At 47.9% G+C, this 21,577-nt stretch overlaps 1 protein-coding gene across 1 annotated transcript; it reads left to right on the top strand.

The window, feature by feature from the left end:
- The first annotated feature begins 1,773 nt into the window (after positions 1-1,773).
- Positions 1,774-20,293, top strand: Larp6 (La ribonucleoprotein 6, translational regulator). Its single transcript, XM_021173029.3, has 3 exons — positions 1,774-2,201; positions 12,913-13,123; positions 18,721-20,293. Exons 1-3 carry the CDS (start codon positions 2,005-2,007, stop codon positions 19,786-19,788), a joined length of 1,476 nt encoding a protein of 491 aa, XP_021028688.1. The 5' UTR covers positions 1,774-2,004; the 3' UTR covers positions 19,789-20,293.
- Positions 20,294-21,577: the final 1,284 nt, after the last annotated feature.

The raw sequence follows: 21,577 nt of genomic DNA on the forward strand, positions 1-21,577 counted from the left end.
TAGGAATGTGCACCATTGATGTGTGTACAGATGACCAGCCCTCATGTCTTGCCACACAGGATGTCTTGGGGATCATGGGTCTTGCCTTGTGACACTCAGGAAAGGCAGTTCTGTGTGTGTGTGTGGGGGGGGGGTGCAAAGGGCTCTTCCTCCTGACTTCACTCCAGATGTGTGTGGGTTCTCCAGTCTCTGCTGTTCTGGAAGAAGGTACAACTGGCTTTGGAAAAATACTTCTAAGTGTTGTTTTATGTGTACGGTGTTTTGTCTGTGTGTATGTCTGTACACTGTAAATGTGTCTGGTGCCCATAGGGGCCAGGAGAGAGTGCTAGATCCCCTGGAACTGTAGTTATAGATGGTTGTGAGCCACCATGTGGGTGCTGGGAAGTGAACCCAGGTCCTCTGGAAAAGCAGGCAGTGCTTCTATCCAAAGAAATCTAAAATGAGGGTAATCTTGGGGAGGGAGTAGAAGTGGGGGGAGGGGCACAGATCTTTAATCTCTGCTCCTGATAGATGAGTCAGGCAGATCTCTGTGAATTTGGTCTGGATTACATAGCAAGTTCCAGGCCAACCAGGTCTACACAGTGAGACTCTCTTTTTTTTTGGGGGGGGGAGGGGGTCAAGACAGGGTTTCTCTGTATAGCCCTTGCTGTCCTGGAACTCACTTTGTAGACCACGCTGACCTCGAACTCAGAAATCTGCCTGCCTCTGCCTCCCGAGTGCTGGGATTAAAGGCATGCGCCACCATGCCCGGCTACAGTGAAACTCTATCTTAATAAATAAATTACACACACACACACACATTATGTCTAATTATTAGACATATTAATTTATTATGTCTAATATAATATAATATAATACAAAATGATAAAAATAGATAAAATCTACTCAAACCTGCAAAAGAGGGGCCAAGGGATTGAGGACATAGCCCAAAAAGATAAAGCAATTGCTGAGTGTGCCTGAGACTCTGGGCTCCTTTACTGGTCTTGAAGGGGGAGGGGCTTCCTTTCTGGGTTATTGAGTCTCTCCTGCCCCAGCCCAGATACTGGGACACTGTGAGTGGTGTCCTTTTACCCAGACGCTATTTCCCCAAAGACCAGGTTTCCTGAGTGTCTCCTACCTACAGCAAAGCAAACACAGGTGATCTGTTCTTTGGTCCTCTGATGTGGCTAATGTGAAATATTACGTCGAAGACCTTCGATGAAGAGCTTTGTGGATGCAAATTCAAGTCTTATCATGTCCCTGTTTCTGGACATTAAGGCAGCAGAGCTGGAACTCATCTTAAAGCTAAGTGTGGAAGTGTAGCTGGGCTTTAGAGCATCCTGGCATTTAAATAGTCACTTCATTCACCCAATAAATACTTAAGTGCTGTCTCAACACTACCTCAATTCAGTTTGAAACTTAGAATGCTCTAACATCATTGAGGGCTCCTTTAAGATGCAGCTCCTGATTCAGGCGGTTTGTGCAGGGCCTGACAATTTGCTGTTAGAACAGGTGCCAGGTATATTTGGTGTTGTTTAGGAGACAGGACACGGAGGAGCCAAGCTCTTGATCTGCTAAGACTCACCCTAACCATAAGCTTCTATGCCAGAGGAGCTAACGGTAGAGCTTGTGTTTTCTCTCACCTTGGCGGGTTTGTCAGGGAGACAAGCCTGGGAGCTGTTGACTTGTGCCTGTCTCCGCTAGTCCAGCCCAAAGCCAGAAGCCAGCCTAGCTGCGTCTCTGCGCGGGGTGGGGAGGAGGGAGCTGTGGGGCTGGGGCGCCACCAGACAGGGACGCAGGGAGGGACCTGGTCTGGGTTTTACCCCGGGACAGGCCTGTGGAGCGCGGGGGAGTAGTCCCTGAGCGAGTGCTCAGGGCGGTGCCCGCCGTGCGGCGTGGGGCGGATCGCGACCCCCGTCCCTCCCCGGGGCCGAGTCTCTGCCGCGCGCGCGCCGCCCACGCGCGATCGTCGCTATCGAGGGCTGCCGGCTGGCCTGGCCTCGCGACACGGAGACCCCGCCAACCATGGCCCAGCTCGAACAGACTCTGCCTGGGCCCGAGACCACGGTGCAGATCCGTGTAGCCATCCAGGAGGCTGAGGATCTGGAGGATCTGGAGGAGGACGACGAGGGAACAACGGCGCGGGCCGCGGGGGACCCAGCCCGGTACCTCAGTCCCGGCTGGGGCAGCGCCAGCGAGGAGGAGCCGAGCCGCGGGCACAGGTAGGCTCGGTGGCTCGGGCCTGGCGAGGGGTACCGGGGGCTCCTGTGCGCGACAACTCACCAGGGCACAGGGTTTGACTCAACCCCGCCACCGAAGCTGCAGACTGAGTCAGAACCCGCTTTGGGGAACAATCTGTGTGCCCCAGCCCTCAGCAGGTTTTGATTCTTGATTGACAAGGCTTCCAAGGATGGGGGCGGGGATCTGAGGGACCTGGATTTGGGGCAGAGGGTTGCTCTGGGATCCAAAAAGGAAGATTAGCATGAGCCTCCATGCCATCCCTACTTCTGAAGGAGACGCCCCCCTCGGTGGATGCACCCCACCAGACACTTGACCTAGCCTGGAGTTCCCCCATGAGGCTGGGCCTCCTGCTCCAGATGCCAGGGATCCTAAGGAGCCTTCATCACCATCATCACCTGCTCTGCTCATCATTCCAGTGGCTTCACTTGTCTTCTAGGTGTCACAGGCCAGGCACAGTTAACACATGCAGATGGGGGCATCCAGGAAAGGATCCTTTCCTAGTGGAGAGAGCTCTCCTGTCCTCAGTTGAGATGGCCTAGGGCCTTGCTGCTTTCCCCTCCCTCTGCCTGGGGGTTCCTGTTTCTGCCTTCCTGCTTGCCTGCCTTCTGTACCTGGGGCTGGCTCCTTCACTGCTCGCTGATGAGTGACTTATAGTGGGTATAGCACCAGTCTGACCTTGCCCCTGGGCAATGAGCTTTCTTCTCAGCCAGACACGCATCACTAACGTCTAGGCCCTTCACAACCACGGATTTCTTATTGCTGTTAAAAAGCAATCCCATATGGAACTGATGAGAAAAAAGAGACACAGCAATGGCACTAACAGATTCTAGGGGCTGCTAAGAGTCCTTTGGTAAGAGTGCTTCTCTGAGAGGCTGTGAACAGGAATGATAGAAGTGCCTCTCTATTGCTGGAAGTGAGCATACTGGGCCACAGCCAAGGGGCTGCCCCATCCCTAGTTAAAGGAGACCGGACCTTGGTTAAAAGGGTCTGGAACCCGCCATTTCAGGCCAGATCAGCAGAGGCAGCTGTTGTAGGACAAAAGGCCAGTCTCAGAGTTCAGGACAGGCATGGTGACACAGCCAACGTCCTGGCACCCTATGCACGAAAAGCTCTCTCTATGCCAAGCACAAAAATGATGAGCAGATAAAGACAGCTGCAGAGCCAGATTAACTCCAGAGGTCACGCAAAATACCTGCGGGTTGCTTGCCTTATGGCTTCGTTTACCTGTGAGACAACAGCCAGAAGCTGCTGCCTCCTAAATAGCCAAGGTGAAGGCCCCACTTATTTCTTGGTCCAAGAAAGATTCTCTACGGAGTCCTATGAGACGCTGATCCTCAGAGCCTTCTGCCTCATCCCCCACAGGTCACTCCAGGGCCACCCTTTGTCACTCTCAGCTCCAGCAACTCAAGGATCATGAGACAGTTTGGGTTACCGTCGAGCACAGAGTGGGCTGCTGGAAATCCCAGTGATGCTGCAGATTAGAGGTGCTGCCAGAGCCTTGTGGGCAGACCCCTAGGGCCTAAGGGATCCAACCGCGGACTGGATAATGCTGCCCCCTCTTTGGGCCCAGCCTGGTGAGGCAGCAGCTACCCTGTCTGCGTGTTCTCAGCTCCCAGTGCCTGAAGAAGGAGCTCCAGTTCCTAAATCTGTCTAAGATGTAACACCCACCTACCTCATGCCCTCAGCCCATGGCTGCCTTCTGTTTCATTTCATGCTCCCGGGGCACTGTCCTGCGGAGCACGGCAGCGGGGGAGGGGTGTGTGTCTTCGTCCTTCTGCACCCCCCCCCCCGTTTCCATTCTCTATTGGGTTTCCAGTCAGCCTTGCAAACTTCATCTTCCCCACATTGCCTATGCCCCTCCCTGAATGAACTAGGTTGGTCCCCACCTCTGTGTTGTTTTGGTACTCTGCATCTTAGGGCTAGCACTTTCACAGTCCTAAGTCTGCAGTCACACCTCCCTCCGAGGTCCCTGTGTCTGCAGCTCCTGGGCAGCACCAGAATGGATGGGCATCTTGTAGATGTGTGTGGGATGAGTACGCTCACTTTGTAGTGTGAAAAGCGGTGTGCCCCGCCCCCACCTGTGAGACAGTGAGACTCTGGAAGGCAGGAGCTTTGTCTTAGCCCATTTCACACCCATAGTACCCAGTCCAATACCTGGCTTATACCCTGGGAACAAGAAATAAATGAACAGTTACTGTTGTTGTTCTGTTGTATTTATTAGATGGATATGATGTGTACGGTTTTGCCCAAACCATGTGAAGGTATGTTGTACCCAGAGTCACGCCTGAAGTGCTTCATCTTGTAACTCTTAAAAAGGATGTTCCCTGGGAAGCTGTTAACACTACCTTTGCCAACCCAGAAGATGAGCACTGATTCCCTAATAGAACGTCCCAGATTGCCTCAACAGTCAGGTTCCATGTTCAAAAACCCCACAGTCATCTTCTACAGCTGTTTCTTATCCTCAGACCAGCAGGCAGTCGGGTCAGGCAGAGTTTGCCTATTGTGCTGTTTCAGAGAGTTTAATAGAGAGTTCAGCATCTTAAAAATGATGACCTTGTAAAGTCAGCAGCTGAGCCAGACCCTCGTGGGGGCAGGGTGAACATGCAGGTGCCCATGGAGACCAGAAGAGGGCATCACTCCCCAGATGCAGCAGTGTGCTGAACACTTTAACAACAATAAAAGGCTTCTGAACAAACAATGAGCAGAACTTAAGTTAAGTGTCCAGAGAACGTGAGGTGTTTCTGGCAATGCTCACCCAGGCCGTGACTGCTCGGCAGCCTTGGGTCTGAGCATAGTGTGCACATTTTGCCAGGCGCATACTGCCACCCCACCCAGTGCCAGCAAATGCTGCCTCAAACCCTTCACCTCAGATTTGAGTTACAATGATGCAGATCGCTGTGTTTCTGCTGTGTGCAAAGTTTTCTGCACTCATAGAAGCATAATGGTTTAATTATGGAAAACATGGACTCTCTACATTTTCCTAGTTAGCTATTCCTTGGTGTATATAAAATTAATTTATTTTTTTAATTGTTTAATTTTAACATTTTATTTTTATTTATGTATGCGAATTGTAGATGAGTACCAGTGCCCTCTGAGACCAGAGATGGGTGTCCAGTCCCCTGGTACTGGGCTTGCCAGTGGTTGTAAGCGGCCCAAAATGGGTGCTGAGAATGTAGCTCAGGTCCTCTAGAAGAGCAGCAAAGACTCGATTGATTGATTGATTGATTGATTGATTTTAAAAATCACTCACTTGGTTCCTGACTTTAGCTTCACAAAAATATTGTTAAATGAGTTTGGCTTGGCATTGACACAGAACTTCCAGTTGGCTCTAGACATTTTCCTGACACTTTGCATTATATATTCATGGCAAGGCCCTATTGCTAGCAATGGCAATGAAAAACTATTCATCTAAATATTAGTCACCCTTGGAAAATGTGGGAGATGTCCTCCATGCTGCAGTACCAAATACCAGCCTAGGCTTCGCTCCTTACATCACAGCAATTGTGGCATCTAGTGCTGGGCCAATTTGTTTTGTCTTTAATAAATGATAGAGTTAGGGGGTTGGAGAAATGGCTCAGTGGTTAAGAGCAGCAGCTGCCGCTTTTCCAGAGGACTTGGATTTGATTCCCAGCACCCACATAGAGCTCACAACTGTCTGTCACTCCAGTTCCAGGGCAGCCTCTGGTTCTGCATGCAGATGGTGCACAGCGTACATACACCCAAGCAAAAGACCCATGGGCATAAAATAAAATTTAAAAAGTATTACCAAGGAGCTATTTTAAAGTAAAATTTATTATTTGTCATCAATAAATATTTAGTTTATATGCCTCTCTCTCTGAGGCCATATAAAAATTCATATCAAAAGGTGTCGCTAGGGGGAAAGTTTAAAAAGCCCTGATCTGGAGCATTCTTAACATCTTCCTTTCTAATGTTTTTAATATTTTAAGAATGTAAGGCGAGACATTTTTCAGATGTTTCATGTTTAGATCAGTTTCCATAGTTCCATTAACTTATCCCTGTGTGCCGTAGACTTCCTGTTGATGCCGCAGTTAGAGGTTAAGGGGTTAATTGAATTTGGACTAAACATTTTGGCAAGAGTATTCCATAGGCTGTTCCGTGACACTCCATTACCTCACCTCAAGTGACATAATTGGTTAAAGGTGTTTCTCCATCATACAGATCTGTCTTTGTGGTCTTCCTGTCCCTCATTTATCAATGTGATATATCACAGTTTGTTTGATTTGCATATGTTGTGCCAGCCTTGCCCTCCAGGGATAAATCCTGTTTGATTGTGGTAGATGAACTTTTGTTTGCTCTAAATAAAAATTTTAAATGTATATTAATTATGTACCTCTGGGCACGCACGTTTCCTTGGATGCCAGCGGAAGGCATCGGATGCCCCTGGAGCTGGAGTTACATGTGGCTGTGAGCTGCCTGATGTGGGTGCTGGGAACTGAACGCTGGTCTGGTGCGAGAGAAGTTCGTGCTGAGGACCGCTGGGCTGTCTCTCCAGGCCCAGTCCCTTTGTTTTTGTTTATTGCTGTAGTTGTAGGGGACAGAGTCTCAGCATGTCACTCGGGCTAATGAACTCTTAGGTGTGTGTGTGTTCTGTTTCCTCACCTGAGCCTCCCAAGTAGCTGGGACTGCAGGTCGACTCTCGGATGGCTGGCTGGATAATCATCCGTTTAGTGTATTGTTGAAATCTGTTTGCATCTGTGCTCCTCAGGGGTATTGAACTGTAACTTCCTTCTCTGTAATGCCCCTGTCTGGCTTTAATAACAGAGTAACACTTGTGAAATGAATTGCAAATATTTCATTCTATCCAACTTTCTGGGGTGAGTTTAAGAAGCATTGGTTCTCAGTCTTCCCTAAACATGGGTGAACTTCAGCACCAGGGACATCAAATCACAGGCTTTTTTTCTTTTAATGGGAGATATTTGTGTTTAATTTGAAATTTTGTTTCACATCGTACATGTTTTGCTTGCCTGTGCCCCACGTACAGACAGTACCTATTAGGGCCAGAAGAGGGCACCAGATACACAGACCTGGAGTTAAAAGGTATGAGCTTGTTGATTCTAACCACTGAGCCACCTCTCTAACCGCTCTCCTTTGGAAAAGAGCTTTGCCTTCTCATCTGGATTGACCAAATGTTCCTCCCAGTGAGGAAAGAAGAAATATTTAATTATCTCACCTTTGAAATGTGGGCCTTTCCTCAAACGTGAACTTTTCCTTGTGGATTTTTACCTAATTTTGTTATAATTAGTTATAGTTATTGTGGATGCTTGAGAGTCTGTCATGTAGCTGGGAACGCCCCTCCATGCTGCCGTCAGCACACCCTCTGGGAACATGTCTACTTGGTTTTGAGCACAACCTCACTTTTGGAAACTTCATAATTTGTACTTTTCCTACTCCAGTCATGGAATTTAGCCATTTCCACAGGAATCCATGGTTTTTTGAAACACTAGTAAGAAAGCATTTAGAAACCAAGGCTGAAAATAAAAAGTGCTTGTTTCTTCCCGGGCACCATCACTTCCCAGGCCTATCCAGGCACAGGTCTGCTTTTTAAGATAAATCTGTATAAGCATTCAGTTTGAACATTGCAGATTTTTGGTATTTACTCCCTTTATTTTTTTTACACTGAGAATCTTGACTCCTGAGTTCAAATCCCAGCAACCACATGGTGGCTCACAACCATCTGTTATGAGATCTGACGCCCTCTGACGCCTTCTGGTGCATCTGAAGACAGCTACAGTGTACTTAGATATAATAATAAATAAATCTTTTTTTAAAAAATACCATCACAACACCTATTTTATTTACATTATACACAATGTGTAAAAACTCTACTATGTGCAAACCTTTTAAATGGTACCAGAATACGAGAAATCAGTATGAATCCTACCTTTGACTTAGGATTCAGGGTGCTAGCGAGATGCGTACATGAGGAGCTATGATACAGTATAGACAAGCCTTAGTGAGGAGGGGCGAGCTCCTTCCTGGAGAGTTGCTTTTGAGATACATGGCCAAGAGCGGGACACACTGTTCAAGGAATCAGGAATAGCAGGAGCAAAGGTTTGAGGTAAGAAAGTTTGCGCCATGGGGGTCTTTCTATTCGCTTGGAGCAAGGGAAGTCACCAGAAACCAGTTTGCAAGATGGAGACAGCCAGGTTCTAAGTGCATCCGAATACGGAGCTAAGCACTGTAGGCTTGCAGTGGAAACCCTGCTGCAATTAGTAGTAATAATGTTAAAGTACAACAGCTGCATATTACAATGCCTTTTTCACAATATGCAATGTGGCAATTGTGTGGAGGAGGCTGGAGCCCGAAATACAGTACAGGAGGAGGTAGGAGGTGAGAAGATACAACCATAGCAAGGCTCTGGGTGGGAAAGACATGAAAATACAGGAATAAAAAAGAGATGTGATATCCGAAAGGTAATTGAATTTACATTTTCCCTTTAGACCTATTTTCCAGCCTCTGCCTACCAGCAAAGAGACTCTGGCAACACGACAGGCACTGCCAAGCAGGAGCAAAGAAGCGAGTGTCTTCTGAAGGAGTTGAATGTACCACAGGATTCTGGGGAGGCTAAGGGGGAACTGGGAGCTTCAGGGGAAAGCCTCTCTACTTTGGGTGGAAGGCTCAGCCAGATGGGTCTCTGTTTGCCCTGAGTTGAAACCTGGCCCCCATTAAGTGTCCAGAGCCAACTAGGAAGAAAACCAATATGGGTAGAGAGCTGCAGGGGAGTCCATGTAGCCCACTAAGCCAATGATCAGCTCCCCCCCCGCTCCCCCCGCTCCCAGATGAATAGTATGGAGCTTAAACTCCCTCCTGAAGAGTGGGCGAGGGATTCTGCAGTCTTCCGAGGGGAAGGAGTGATTTCACAGTGGAGAGACCTGATGGGCACACAGCAACAGTTGCTAACTGTATCCTGGTATGATGTAGGGAGGATGGAAGTTTACCTCTGGGGTCCTCCTCCCCAGATCCCATGCCTTAGAATAACCATGGTGGAGGCAATCAGAGAAACCTCAAAGGCAAGACATTCCACAGCATACATTTCAACACTGTCAAGGTCATCAAAGATAAGGACACCTGGAGAAAGTCACCACCAAGAGGAGCCTTGGGAGATATAGTGCAGGTAGTGTGGAATCCTGGGTGAGATCCTTTAGGGGGAAATCAAAGGAGTCTAAACAAGCTATGTACTTCAGCTAATGGTGCTGCATAATTGTCATCTCCTTAAGAAGTGTACTGTAATAATGGGAGACATTAATAATGAATAAGCTTGGACTGAGGCATATGGAACTCACTGTGCTATTTCAATAACTTTTCCATAACTCTAAAGTGATTCTAAAATAAGCTTATTGAAATTTTAAACAAAAAAGAAAAAAAAGGAAAACCATTTATTGGTCACTTGAAGCAAAGCAATAGCAGGAAACAGGCAACATAGAGCACAGAGGTGGTGGTGGTGGTGGTGTCTTAAAAGTCAGAGCTCCAGTCGGTACACTGAGCACTACTACATCCACCAAATGAAAACAGGGTGCTCTCAAAAGGGAACATCTTGGGGCTGGGGAGATAGCTCAGTGGGTAATGCATTTGCTGTACAAGCATAAAGATCCCCCCAACACCCATAGTCATGGCGGCCCATCTATGAACCCAGCACATACATGTGTACCCATATGCATATGAACATACACCGCATGCACAGTCACATGCAAAGAAAGCTCTATACAGCTTGGAGGATCAAAACTGATTTTTTTTTTCTTTAGGTACTAAGTGAATAGCCAGTAACTGTTTAATGGTCTTAGTGACACCCTCTAGCATGGAAATAAAAGACAAAGACAGAGGGCATACAAGAAAGAATACACACAGAAGATCAGTTTCAATGGTCACTTAACTATCAGAACACATTCATAAAATAAGTAGTCTTAGCCGAACATGGTGGTGCAAGCATATCTGTAATCCCACCACATGTAAGGTGGGTACACTAAGCTCTGGAGAGTCTAAGGCCAGCCTGAACTACACCGTGATATCAAGGCTAGTCTCTGCTCTACTGTATGACTTGCTTAAAAACAAACAAACAAACAAACAAACAAAACTGTCTCAAAAGGGATGGGTGTGTAGCCCTGTGGCAGAGTGCTTGTCTAGTATGCCCAAGACCCTAGCTTTGACACCTATCCAGTACTTAAACAAATACTATCTTAGCAAATAACGTTGACCTGCATGGAATGTGTCTACATAGCCACACTAATAAAACAGGTTGACTTTCAAAGTTCATATCTATCTCTAGACAGTACTTGGGATATTTCCCAGCATAGAGTGTGGTGATGAACTTTGGCAAAATGGAGTGGAAGTTCTTCCAATCATAGATGGAGGATTGGGCATCAGAAGAGAGACAGCATGATGGGGTGATACAGCACATGTCTATATAATGAGCAGTGATGGAAATGATTCCAACAAAAGAAAGAGGCATCTTAAATATACTCTCAAAAGCAAGCAGATGCAGGATGTGGCTCTCCTCCTGGAGTACTTACCTAGCACACGTGAAGCCCTGGGCTTGGTCCTCAGCAAGGTGTAAACTGGGCGTGGTGGTGCACATCTGTACTCCCATTCCAGGGGAGGTGGAAGCAAGAGGCTCAGGAGCTCCAGGTAAGCCTCGGCTACATAGTGAGCTCAAGGCTAGCCTGAACTGCATGAGACTCTGTCTGCAAATGGCCCAACAGACAGACCGAGGGCTAGTAGAGACCAACAGTAAAATAAGAGTGTTAACATTGGAAGGAGAGGCCATGGGATGTAAGTGACCCGAAGTCCTCATTTTATAATGGGATGCCCAGACACTACACCAGAAGATGATGACAAACACCCAAGGAGTCTGATGCCAGTTAGCAGGGGCTAGGATGCCGTGTGTGATGGGGCCAGTGGAGAGTTTTAGATGGACTCTAGTACATTGGCAAATGATAGAACTTACTACAAATGGCTCACACAGAGACAGGGCAGACCAGGAAGTTCTCCCACACTGGAGTGGCTGATTCCCAGTCGAAGATAAACTCATTTAAACAAAGTGAAGTGGAAAGAAGGCAGTGAGCGAGCCTCTGTTTCACAGGACCTAGCCTGAAGCCCTGGGCTTTCCCAAGGCCAGCTGTGTCTGCTGCTTCTCTGCATCTCACTACATCTCCCATCTCCCACTTCCCGTGGGCCTCAGAAGATGGGGTCCATCAAGGTTCCCTGTGCAATGCCCCTCCAGGGATGGGACACCCAGCCAGAGCGTGTTTACCTGGGTTCCTGTGTTCCATTTAGTGCTCTTGTACCTCACTACAAAATTGAACAGCATCACCCACCTTCTCCATAGCCTCTGCCCCGTGTGCACAGGTGACTTTCTGTCTCTGGATTCATCCCCACCTATCTGCTGGTTCTGTCTCTTCTTTCCCCTCCTATTTCTAAATGTTCACATCCTTCAAGCATCTATCCTTGAGTACGTTGGGTCTCATTTCAACTGGGACCCTCAGTGTCTGTGACTACATGATCATGAAGGGAGAGACTTTTCCCCAATCAGATAACAGATCAATTTTTTCTTTTGAACAAGTGTGGAGTATCTCTGGCACAGCTGGCCTTGGAAAGATCAGGGTGCCAGAACAGGCCCTGAGAGTCAGACACTCTGCTTCACTGTCTTCTAAAAAATCACATCTGGAGATGGGAAGATGGGGTGGGAAGATGGGAACTGCGTATGTCATTTCGGAGTTAGTGTGTCTTGCTAGCATCTGAGTGACACAGAATCTCAGCAGATAGTGTAACTATTTTTCCAACTCCTTTTTTGTAAAGTCATTTTTGTGCAGGCATGTTTGTATGTACACATATGCAGGTTCATGTATGTGGAGGCCAGCGGTCAACACTGGCATCCTCCTCAGTTGTTCTCCACCTTATTTCTTGAGGTAGAGCTTCTCTTTGAACCCGAGGCTCACCAATTTGGCAAGCCTTGCTGGCCAACAACCCCAGGCATCTTTCTGTCTCTGCTTCCCCAACGTTAGGATTAGAGACGGGCACTGCCATCTGTTGGCTTTTTACCCACGTGCTAAGGATCTGAACTCAGGTTCCCATATTTGTGTGGCAGACACTCTACCAATTGAGCCATTGGTCATATGGCCAACCACCTTTGAGAAATCCAATTCAGAAACGACCAGTTTAGTTTCCAAGGGTTGCTATGGCAACCAAGTGCCCAGTAGATGGTGTATAACAACAGAGATGCATTGTCTTGTTAAGTCTGAAATGAGGGGTTCAGTCTGGATAAGATCCCGTGTACATTCAAAGATAGATGCTTGGAGAATATATACATTCAGAAATGGGGAAAAAAGAAGAGATAGGGCAGGGGCCTGCTTCCTAGCATGTCCCTGGGGAAGGATCTGCCAGGCCTGTCCCCTTGGTTTCTGTACCTACACCCTGAGTAGCCATTTCCCTGTGTGTGTCTCTGTGTGTCCAAGTTCTTGCTTTTGTGAGGACCTCATCTGCATGGGATCAGGGGTGGGGTGGGGTGGGGTCATCCTACCCTACGGTCCTTACATTGACATCTTTACATTGACATCCATCATGAGTGACTCCAGATAAGGCCGTGTTCTGGGCTCTGAGGGCCCAAGGCTTCACTAGATGGATTTGCAGGGTGACAGTTCAGCCCACAGCTAACTCGCTGTCCCCCTCTGGCCGCAGTAGTGCCACGACAAGTGGGGGCGAGAACGATCGCGAGGACCTGGAGCCTGAGTGGAGGCCCCCGGATGAGGAGCTCATCAGGAAGCTGGTGGATCAGATTGAGTTCTACTTTTCGGACGAGAACCTGGAGAAGGATGCCTTCCTGCTGAAGCACGTGCGGAGGAACAAGCTGGGCTACGTGAGCGTCAAGCTGCTTACCTCCTTCAAGAAGGTGAGGCTGGCTTCTCAGAGGCCGCCGGGGGGGGGGCATCTCGGGGGTGTGGCCTTTTGATTTGTACCCCCACCCACTACCATAGGCTGCCTGCCTAGCAAATTTTCAATTAAATATGAGGTCTGAAACACACACAGAGAAAGAGAGAGAGAGAGAGAGAGAGAGAGAGAGAGAGAGAGAGAGAGAGAGAGAGAGAGAGAGAGAAAGAGAGAAAGTATCAAGACTGGGGGTTTAGTGGAGCTAGAGAGCTAGCTCAGTCACTGAAGTGTTACCATGGAAACATGAGGACCAACATTTGATCTCCAGAACTCACAAGAAAAAGCAAGCTTTGTCCCATGTGTGTCATTCCAGATTAGTCTACTGAGTGAGCTCTATGCCAGTGAGAAGCCCTGTCTTAAATATAGACAAATTAATAGCAAGGTAGATGGATCCTGTGAGGAATGGCACCCAAGGTTAACATCTGGTCCTCATATATGCATGCATATTATAACACACACACACACACAATCGTGTATGCACACATATGTGGGCAGGATATGAAAGCATTCTTGAGAATATACTAGTTTGCTCTGTAAAGGGTTGTGAGTGCTAGGACCAATATCAGCTGGTGGCTATTAAGAACTGCTATGACTTGTTCTCAGTAAAGTTTGGGTCCTCTTGCCAGGCACGTGGGTGCCCCGAGCGTGCTACACCAAGACAGGGGGAGTCCTGGAGGCCTCGAGAGATGCCTGTTGGTCTAGAATCCTATGACACTCACTCAAGATTTCCACTTGCCAAGCCGAGTCAGTATGGGATGGGGGAGAACACACAGAACCCTGTGAGGGGAGCTTTCTCTTCGACTCCAGCAAGCTCTGCTCTGGGTAATACCAAGGAGAACTCTGTGTACCAGAGTGATAGATGCTAAGGGGTCATGGCAGCCAAGCAGGAGACTGCCTGTCCCTGCTGTAGACAGATGTAGAACTTGGACCCTAAACTCCGTGCCCTCAAAGGACTGACTAACCACTTGGAATAATAACCCTATCTCCTGGGCAAGGCGCGGTTACTAAAATGGAAAACCGCCACACAGCTTGTTGTATAACAGCTTATGTAAGGTGCGGGCCCCTGCAGGGAGTGGGTCCTGGCCAGGATGTCTGTGCACTTTATCAGAAAGCATTGGAGAAAAGTTCTGCACCTTGGAGCTCTGCCTGGCTCCTTGGTATACTCTGCCATCATCTTGGACTCTTTTTCATTTATTCATTTGCCAGACATATTATTCTTTGTATTTGACAAGTGTTGTGTTACATACATGAGACACAAAAGGAATATGGCTTTCTATCTTTCCTTGAAACATTTGCATCCCAGTGAAAGATAAGAGAGCCTCGAAATGTTCCAGGATTACCACAAATGAATTGATGGAGACATAAAGATATCTGGGGATGAGCTGATCAGAGCAATGGATCTTTCTAGAGAACTGAGATGCCTTCTTGGAGTGGTAGCATTGGGATATGGTCTTAGAAGATGAATAGGAGTCTACAAGGTATAAAAGGGAAGGAATATTTCATGTCCAAAGAACAAGCTCTAATATGAAAAGTATTTCCAGGGTTGGGGAATCCTTAAATAAAAAGCCAGTGGGATCCTCTGCACAGCCCCCCTCCTGTGCTCCCCAAGGGCTTCAAGGGACACTCTGGTTTTCTCTTTCTTAGCTGGGTGTATCTCACAGATACATGCGGGAGCGTTCTCTTCAAAACCAGCTGCAAGCCCAAGTCCACACCCACAAATTCAGAGCAGAGACTCCTTTCCTTCCTGAAGGTTTCCTGACCATCACAAGGAGAGCCTATAAGCAGAAGGAGCCAACACAGGGAGATTACAAAGCTGTAGTTCCTTTTCTCATCAGTGTGACAAATTCTTGGGTCACAGTTGGGGGTGCACCCCATCACAGCGAGGAAAGCAGGGCAGCAGGAGCGCGAAGCAGCTGGTCACATGGTGCCCACAGTCAGGACACAGAGAAGGATGTGTGCTGTGGCATGCCTTGCTTTCCCTTTTCTGTCCTGTCAGGGACCCCAGCCATGAGATGACACTGCTTACAGTTAGAGATTTTCTTCCCTTGACAGTTAAACTTTCACAGGAACATCCTTGCAAACACATCCAAATATGTGTTTCTGTAGAGAGTCTCAATCCATTCAGGTTGACAATTATGGTTAGTCACCCCATAGAGTTCCTGACGACCTTATAAAGTTCTGGAGGTTGCACAAAGCCAAACCCCCTTGTATATTTTTTAAAATGTATTTTAGTTTATGTGTGTGTTAGTGTATGTATATGTACCATGGGCATGCAGTTCCCTCAAAGTCCAGAAGAGGGCGTCAGATCCCCGGCAACTGGAGTTATAGACTATTGGGAGCCATCATGTGGGTGCTGGGAATTAAATTCAAGTCCCCTACAAGAGCAGCTAGTGCTAGTAACCACTGAGCCATCTCTCTAGTCCCCTGGTTCCTTTTCTGGGCTGATACCTGAAAACCATCATAAAGATCGCAAACACAGACCTGGGGTGCCCAGGGAGTGACCAGTGGTTCTTAGGGGATCTGGCTCTTACCTTTGTGTGTTCTCCAGTCCTCTATAGCCCTCCCCTGGTCCTTACCCTTCCCAGTAAGGCACCAGAGGCTTCCTGCTCCGACTCCAGCCACCTCCTGCATGCTCCTTTCTGAGCCGTGCAGGAAAGGTGTGGCTCTGTCATACCAGGCCATGGTTTTCCAACAAACCGTGTGGTTTACAGTGACCAAAATTCATCTCAACCCCTTCTGTATTCCTGGCTAGCTGACTGTTCACTAGAAATCCAACCATCTACCCAGGCCTGCTTCTCTGTATCATAGTGATTAGTCTTATCACTCTGGGTAGGTGCCCTGGGGCTTCTTCATGCTAAGAATGAGAGGCCAAGACTAGAATGGACAGAGCACACACTCCCAGCAGTGTGTCAGGACTCTGGGTTCTTTGAATGTTTCCCTGACCTGCCTGGGTAGCAGGCTTTCCCATCTTGCTTTCTGTGCCTTTTCTATTTGAGGCCTGGGCACACTGGGGGTTCCTGGCTCCTCTGCAGATCAGTCTCATGGGCCCAGCCTCAGAGGACTCTGGGTGATTTTCCCTTGCAGGCTCAGGTTACCCACCCCACCCACATCTAGTAGTTCTTGAGATGACTCATGTCCCTGGCACATCCTTCACTGGAAGTGGGCCTCCGCAAAATTGCCGTTTTATAAAATAAATATAGCTTTTCATATACTGCAGTGTCGGTTTGCAGTTTCCATCATGGGAGGAGTTTTTAATTATTTATTTATTTAATGTATATGTGTACACTGTTGCTGTCTTCAGACACACCAGAAGAGGGCATCAGATCCCATTACAGATGGTTGTGAGCCACCATGTGGTTGCTGGGAGTTGAACTCGGGATCTCTGGAAAAGCAGCCAGTGCTCTTAACAGCTGAGCCATCTCTCCAACCCCCCTTCATGTAGTGTCTGTGCCAGTTACTCTTGGGAGAGATTACAGAGAAACGGAGGGTCTTTGGAAGGCTCCTCTTTGCTGTGAATCACAGCAGTGGAGAATGTGAGATCCTCTAACTCCTTCCTTAGTAGTAGCACATTCAGTGGTGACATTCTACAGTCTCTGCATTTGGAGGCCTAGACTGAAGAGATCATGAGTTTGAGTCCAGCCTGGAATATAGAGCAAAAGCCTATCTCAAAACAAAATGAACAAAACCAAAAACAACAAACAAACAAACAAACATCTGGACTGGGGTTGTAGCTCATGGAAGACTGCTTGCCTGGTATTCTACATTCTGTCCTCGGGACTGCCCCAAACTCACTGTGACATATACATTTGCAACAGTGATAGCACAATGTTATTGAGTATTCTATATTTTTTTGCACATACACCACACGCACACACACACACACACACACACACACACACACTGCACTTATGTAGTAGCTAGAGATCAAGCTTAAGCATTTCTCAGAAGCCCACCATCTTGGTTTTTTTGAGACAGAGTCCCTCCCTAGCCTAGAACTAGCCAAGTAGGCAAGGCTGGCTGGCCAGAATGCCTGTCTCTGCTTCCCCATTGCTGTGATTACAGGTGCAAGCTATCCTGCCTGGCTTTTTCACATGGGTTCTGGGGGTTGAATGGGGGTCCTCGTGCATGTGACAAGCACTTTTCTGACTGAGCCACCTCCCCAACCCCTCGCTACATCTTGTTGCAGTGCTATGAAGTAGACATGTTTAATAGTTCTAGCACCCAGACAAGGCTGGGTACTGAGAGACTAAATAATTATCCAAGTCTTCCTGGGGGATGGAGGTGACACTTGGGTCTATGTACTTAACAGCCTACTTTTAGAGCAGAAGTTCTCAACCTCTGGGTCATGGCCCCTTTGGGGATCACATATCAGATATCCTACATATCAGATACTTACATTATGAGTCACAGCAGTAGCAAAATTACAGTTATGAAGTAGCCATGAAATAATTTTATAGCTGGGGACTTACCACAACACGAGGAACTGTATGTACTTAGGGTCTCACATTAGGAAGGCTGAGAACCGCTGTTTTAGGACTACAGAATCTGACCCCTGAACTTGGGCAGAGTTTGAGGCTATAGCTCATTGGTAGAGTGCTTACCTTCTGTGCACAATGCCCTAGGTTAATCTCCAGTGCTGTCAAAATGTACAAACAAAACAAAACAAAAAAAGAGGCAAAAGATGTTTACCATCTGAAGAGAAACCAGAGCTATTGTTCCTATTGTCTTAGTCTCTCTAACAAAGACTTGGAGTCAACCCAGGTTGTCCATCAACAGATGAATGGATAATGAAAGATCATATATGCATGAAATTTATGAAATATATAATATATCCTATATATACCATATGTGTATATGACTACTACTCAGCTCTACAGAGAAATGTAATCACAAAATCTGCAGGAAAATGGATGGACTCAGAATGCATAATGTTCAGTGAAGTCACACGATCTCAGAAAGCAAAACACTTTCTCTCTCATTTGCAGAACCTAGCCAATAGCATATGCATATATGTAAACAAACGCACGTGTGAGTGCAGGATAGTGTGTAGAAAACAGAGCAAGAAGAACTGAATGTTAGGAGGAGGAGAGACTGGGGTGCAGGTGGCGGGCATGCATTAGAGAGAGAATCTAAAATCTTCCCAGTACTAACTCTGTTGTGGATTGTTTTCGTTTTGGGTGATGGGTAACTGCATAAAATACCATTGATATTGAAGCTGGAAGATTCAGTGTGAAACGCCACAGCTTCAGAATGTCTATTCTAGCTCTTCACTGAGATACATAGACTTGGGGTCTGACTAGTTTCAGTTTGTAATTCTTCTTGCAATCTTCATAATAAAGTTTATGTTAAAGAACTTTAAGGAAAGAAAGCATTGAAGACGCGGCTGGAAAATGTTTTCATTTCATTCTCTGTCTGGTATTTGAGTGTCTTCCACATCAGGGGTGAGCTTAGTCATCAGTGCTGAAGAGGTGAGGAAGGGAGGGAGGGAGGGAGGATACTGCATGCTCAAGTGTGGACAAGGAGAGGAGGTACCGTTCAGACCTGCTTTGTGTTCCTCAGGTGAAACACCTCACCCGGGACTGGAGGACCACAGCACATGCCTTGAAGTATTCAGTCACCCTGGAGTTGAACGAGGACCACCGGAAGGTCAGGAGAACCACCCCTGTGCCACTGTTCCCCAATGAGAACCTCCCCAGCAAGATGCTGTTGGTCTATGACCTACACCTGTCCCCTAAGCTCTGGGCCCTGGCCACACCCCAGAAGAACGGAAGGGTTCAGGAGAAGGTGATGGAGCATCTGCTCAAGCTCTTTGGGACTTTTGGCGTCATCTCATCGGTGCGGATCCTAAAACCTGGGAGAGAGCTGCCCCCTGACATCCGGAGGATCAGCAGCCGCTACAGCCAGGTGGGGACCCAAGAGTGCGCCATTGTGGAGTTCGAGGAGGTGGACGCGGCCATTAAAGCCCATGAATTCATGGTCACTGAATCTCAGGGCAAAGAGAACATGAAGGCTGTTCTGATTGGGATGAAGCCGCCCAAAAAGAAACCCCTCAAAGATAAGAACCATGACGATGAGGCCACAGCAGGTACCCACCTAAGCAGATCCCTGAACAAGAGAGTGGAGGAGCTTCAGTACATGGGGGATGAGTCTTCCGCCAACAGCTCCTCTGACCCTGAGAGCAATCCCACCTCTCCCATGGCCGGCCGGCGGCACGCGGCCAGCAACAAGCTCAGCCCTTCGGGCCACCAGAATATTTTCCTGAGCCCCAATGCCTCCCCGTGCTCAAGCCCATGGAGCAGCCCCTTGGCGCAGCGCAAGGGTGTCTCCAGAAAATCCCCTCTGGCTGAAGAAGGTAGACTGAACTTCAGCACCAGCCCGGAGATCTTCCGAAAGTGCATGGATTATTCTTCCGACAGCAGCATCACTCCCTCGGGCAGCCCCTGGGTTCGCAGACGACGCCAAGCTGAGATGGGGACTCAGGAGAAAAGTCCAGGGGCGAGTCCCCTGCTGTCTCGGAGGATGCAGACCGCAGATGGGTTACCTGTGGGGGTGCTGAGGCTGCCCAGAGGCCCCGACAACACCAGGGGCTTCCACGGTGGACATGAGAGAGGCAGAGCCTGTGTATAATGCCTTCTATTTTTTAATACCAGCTCCATCGGAAACCATCTTTGTTTTCGAGATCCTCACTAATAGCTAGCATGACAGAGAATGGAGTTCGGTCCCCTTAGAAAGCTTTTGTATCCATGTAGACCTCTTAATTTATATATTTGTAAGGTATACAAACTGTCTGGTGGGCCATGGGTTTAGGATCGTCTTCTGGCTGGGGGCTGTTGCTCTCAGCATGGCCACTGTTCTGTCAATGCTTGGCATGTGTTAGTGTGGTGGCTCTGAAGGGCTGTGGGACAGAGGCTCTCTGGAAAGATCTAGTAGTGTCGGATCGGTTTTTTCTTACAGTGACTGAGCTGTCTTTGGCAGGCAGTGCAAGGGCTCCTCTTAAGACCTCAAAGGAGATGTGCTTTATGGTAAACCCTACAGTCAATAGCATGGTGTCTCATAGGACTGAGTGTGTCTGTTTCCTGTCAAGTGAATAAATAATAAAACACCTACTGGATTTTCTTTATCTGAGGTCACAGAGATGCCTTTTCAAGACGGAACCCAACGGGGACATGTTCCCTCTCTCTAGCTCACGGTGTCCCTGCAAGGCAGTCCCAGACTCTCCTGGAGGCTTCTGGCAGCCTGGGAGGTCTGTCATCTCTAGGAGGCTCACTGAACCGGCAGCTTAGACAGTTCCTGCTGTCTCCACAGTGTTCCAGACTAACAGTGTTTGACATCACCTGAGAACTTGCAAGGAATAAAAGCTTCTAGGCCCCAGGGAAGGGATTCTAGGTGTGTTTCTAAAGATTTATTCTTCTTCTTATTTACATGTATGTGCTTGTGTGAGTGTGTGCCACGCGTGTGCCTGGGGAAGCCCGAATGGGCATCAGATCCAAATGAAGTTAGAGTTACAGCTGTGTGAGCTTCTCAGCATGGATGCTGGGAACCGAACTCGGGTCCTCTAGAAGAGCAACAAGTGCTCTGAACTCCTGAGTCATCTTCCCAACTCCAATATCTAGAGTTTGAAAAGCCCTGCAGATGATCCGTGTTAGTGTGAGAACCCCTGAGGCGGCCAAGGCTGCAGGACCCCGTGTCAGTCAGTCTGACCCCACACTCCTCATTCTGATTCTCGGGGGTGGGTAACAAGCTTCCAAAGCCTTCTGGTACCCTTGGAGCATGCTTTGCTGCATGCTAGTGTGTGGGTTGTAGTCAGCCCTCCCTCAAAGTGGGCTCCATTTCCTTCTCACTGGGCTCAATTTCTGTCACCAACAAAAGCCATGTTGGTGTAACATCAAAGATCCCTGGCCTACATCCCAGTGTTGGCTTACCCATGGGCCATTTGGGGGATTTAGAGCTCGTGAAGAATTGAATGGTGATTGTTTGCCAGGAATGCTGATTAAAACTTTCCATGTGCCGGGCGTGGTGGCGCACGCCTTTAATCCCAGCACTCGGGAGGCGGAGGCAGGTGGATTTCTGAGTTCGAGGCCAGCCTGGTCTACAAAGTGAGCTCCAGGACAGCCAGGGCTATACAGAGAAACCCTGTCTCAAAAAAAAAAAAAAAAAACTTTCCATGCTTTCTCATTCAAATCATCCCATCACCGTGTGAAAAAAAAAAGATTCAGGTATTAGAGTTACTTTATACCAGATTTTTAAAAAGGCCCCATGCAGATTACTAATCTATCCAGGGTTTAATAACTAGGTTGATGGTTCTGGGGTTTGTGTTGTGATTGCTGCTGCTGGTGGTGATGGTGGTGGTGGTGATGATGGTGGTGGTGGTGATGATGGTGGTGGTGGTGGTGGTGATGGTGATGATGGTGGCAGT

This window comes from Mus caroli, unplaced genomic scaffold, assembly GCF_978045245.1.
Source record: "Mus caroli unplaced genomic scaffold, Mus_caroli_1 scaffold_11, whole genome shotgun sequence".
Classification (NCBI taxonomy): Eukaryota; Metazoa; Chordata; class Mammalia; order Rodentia; family Muridae; genus Mus; species Mus caroli.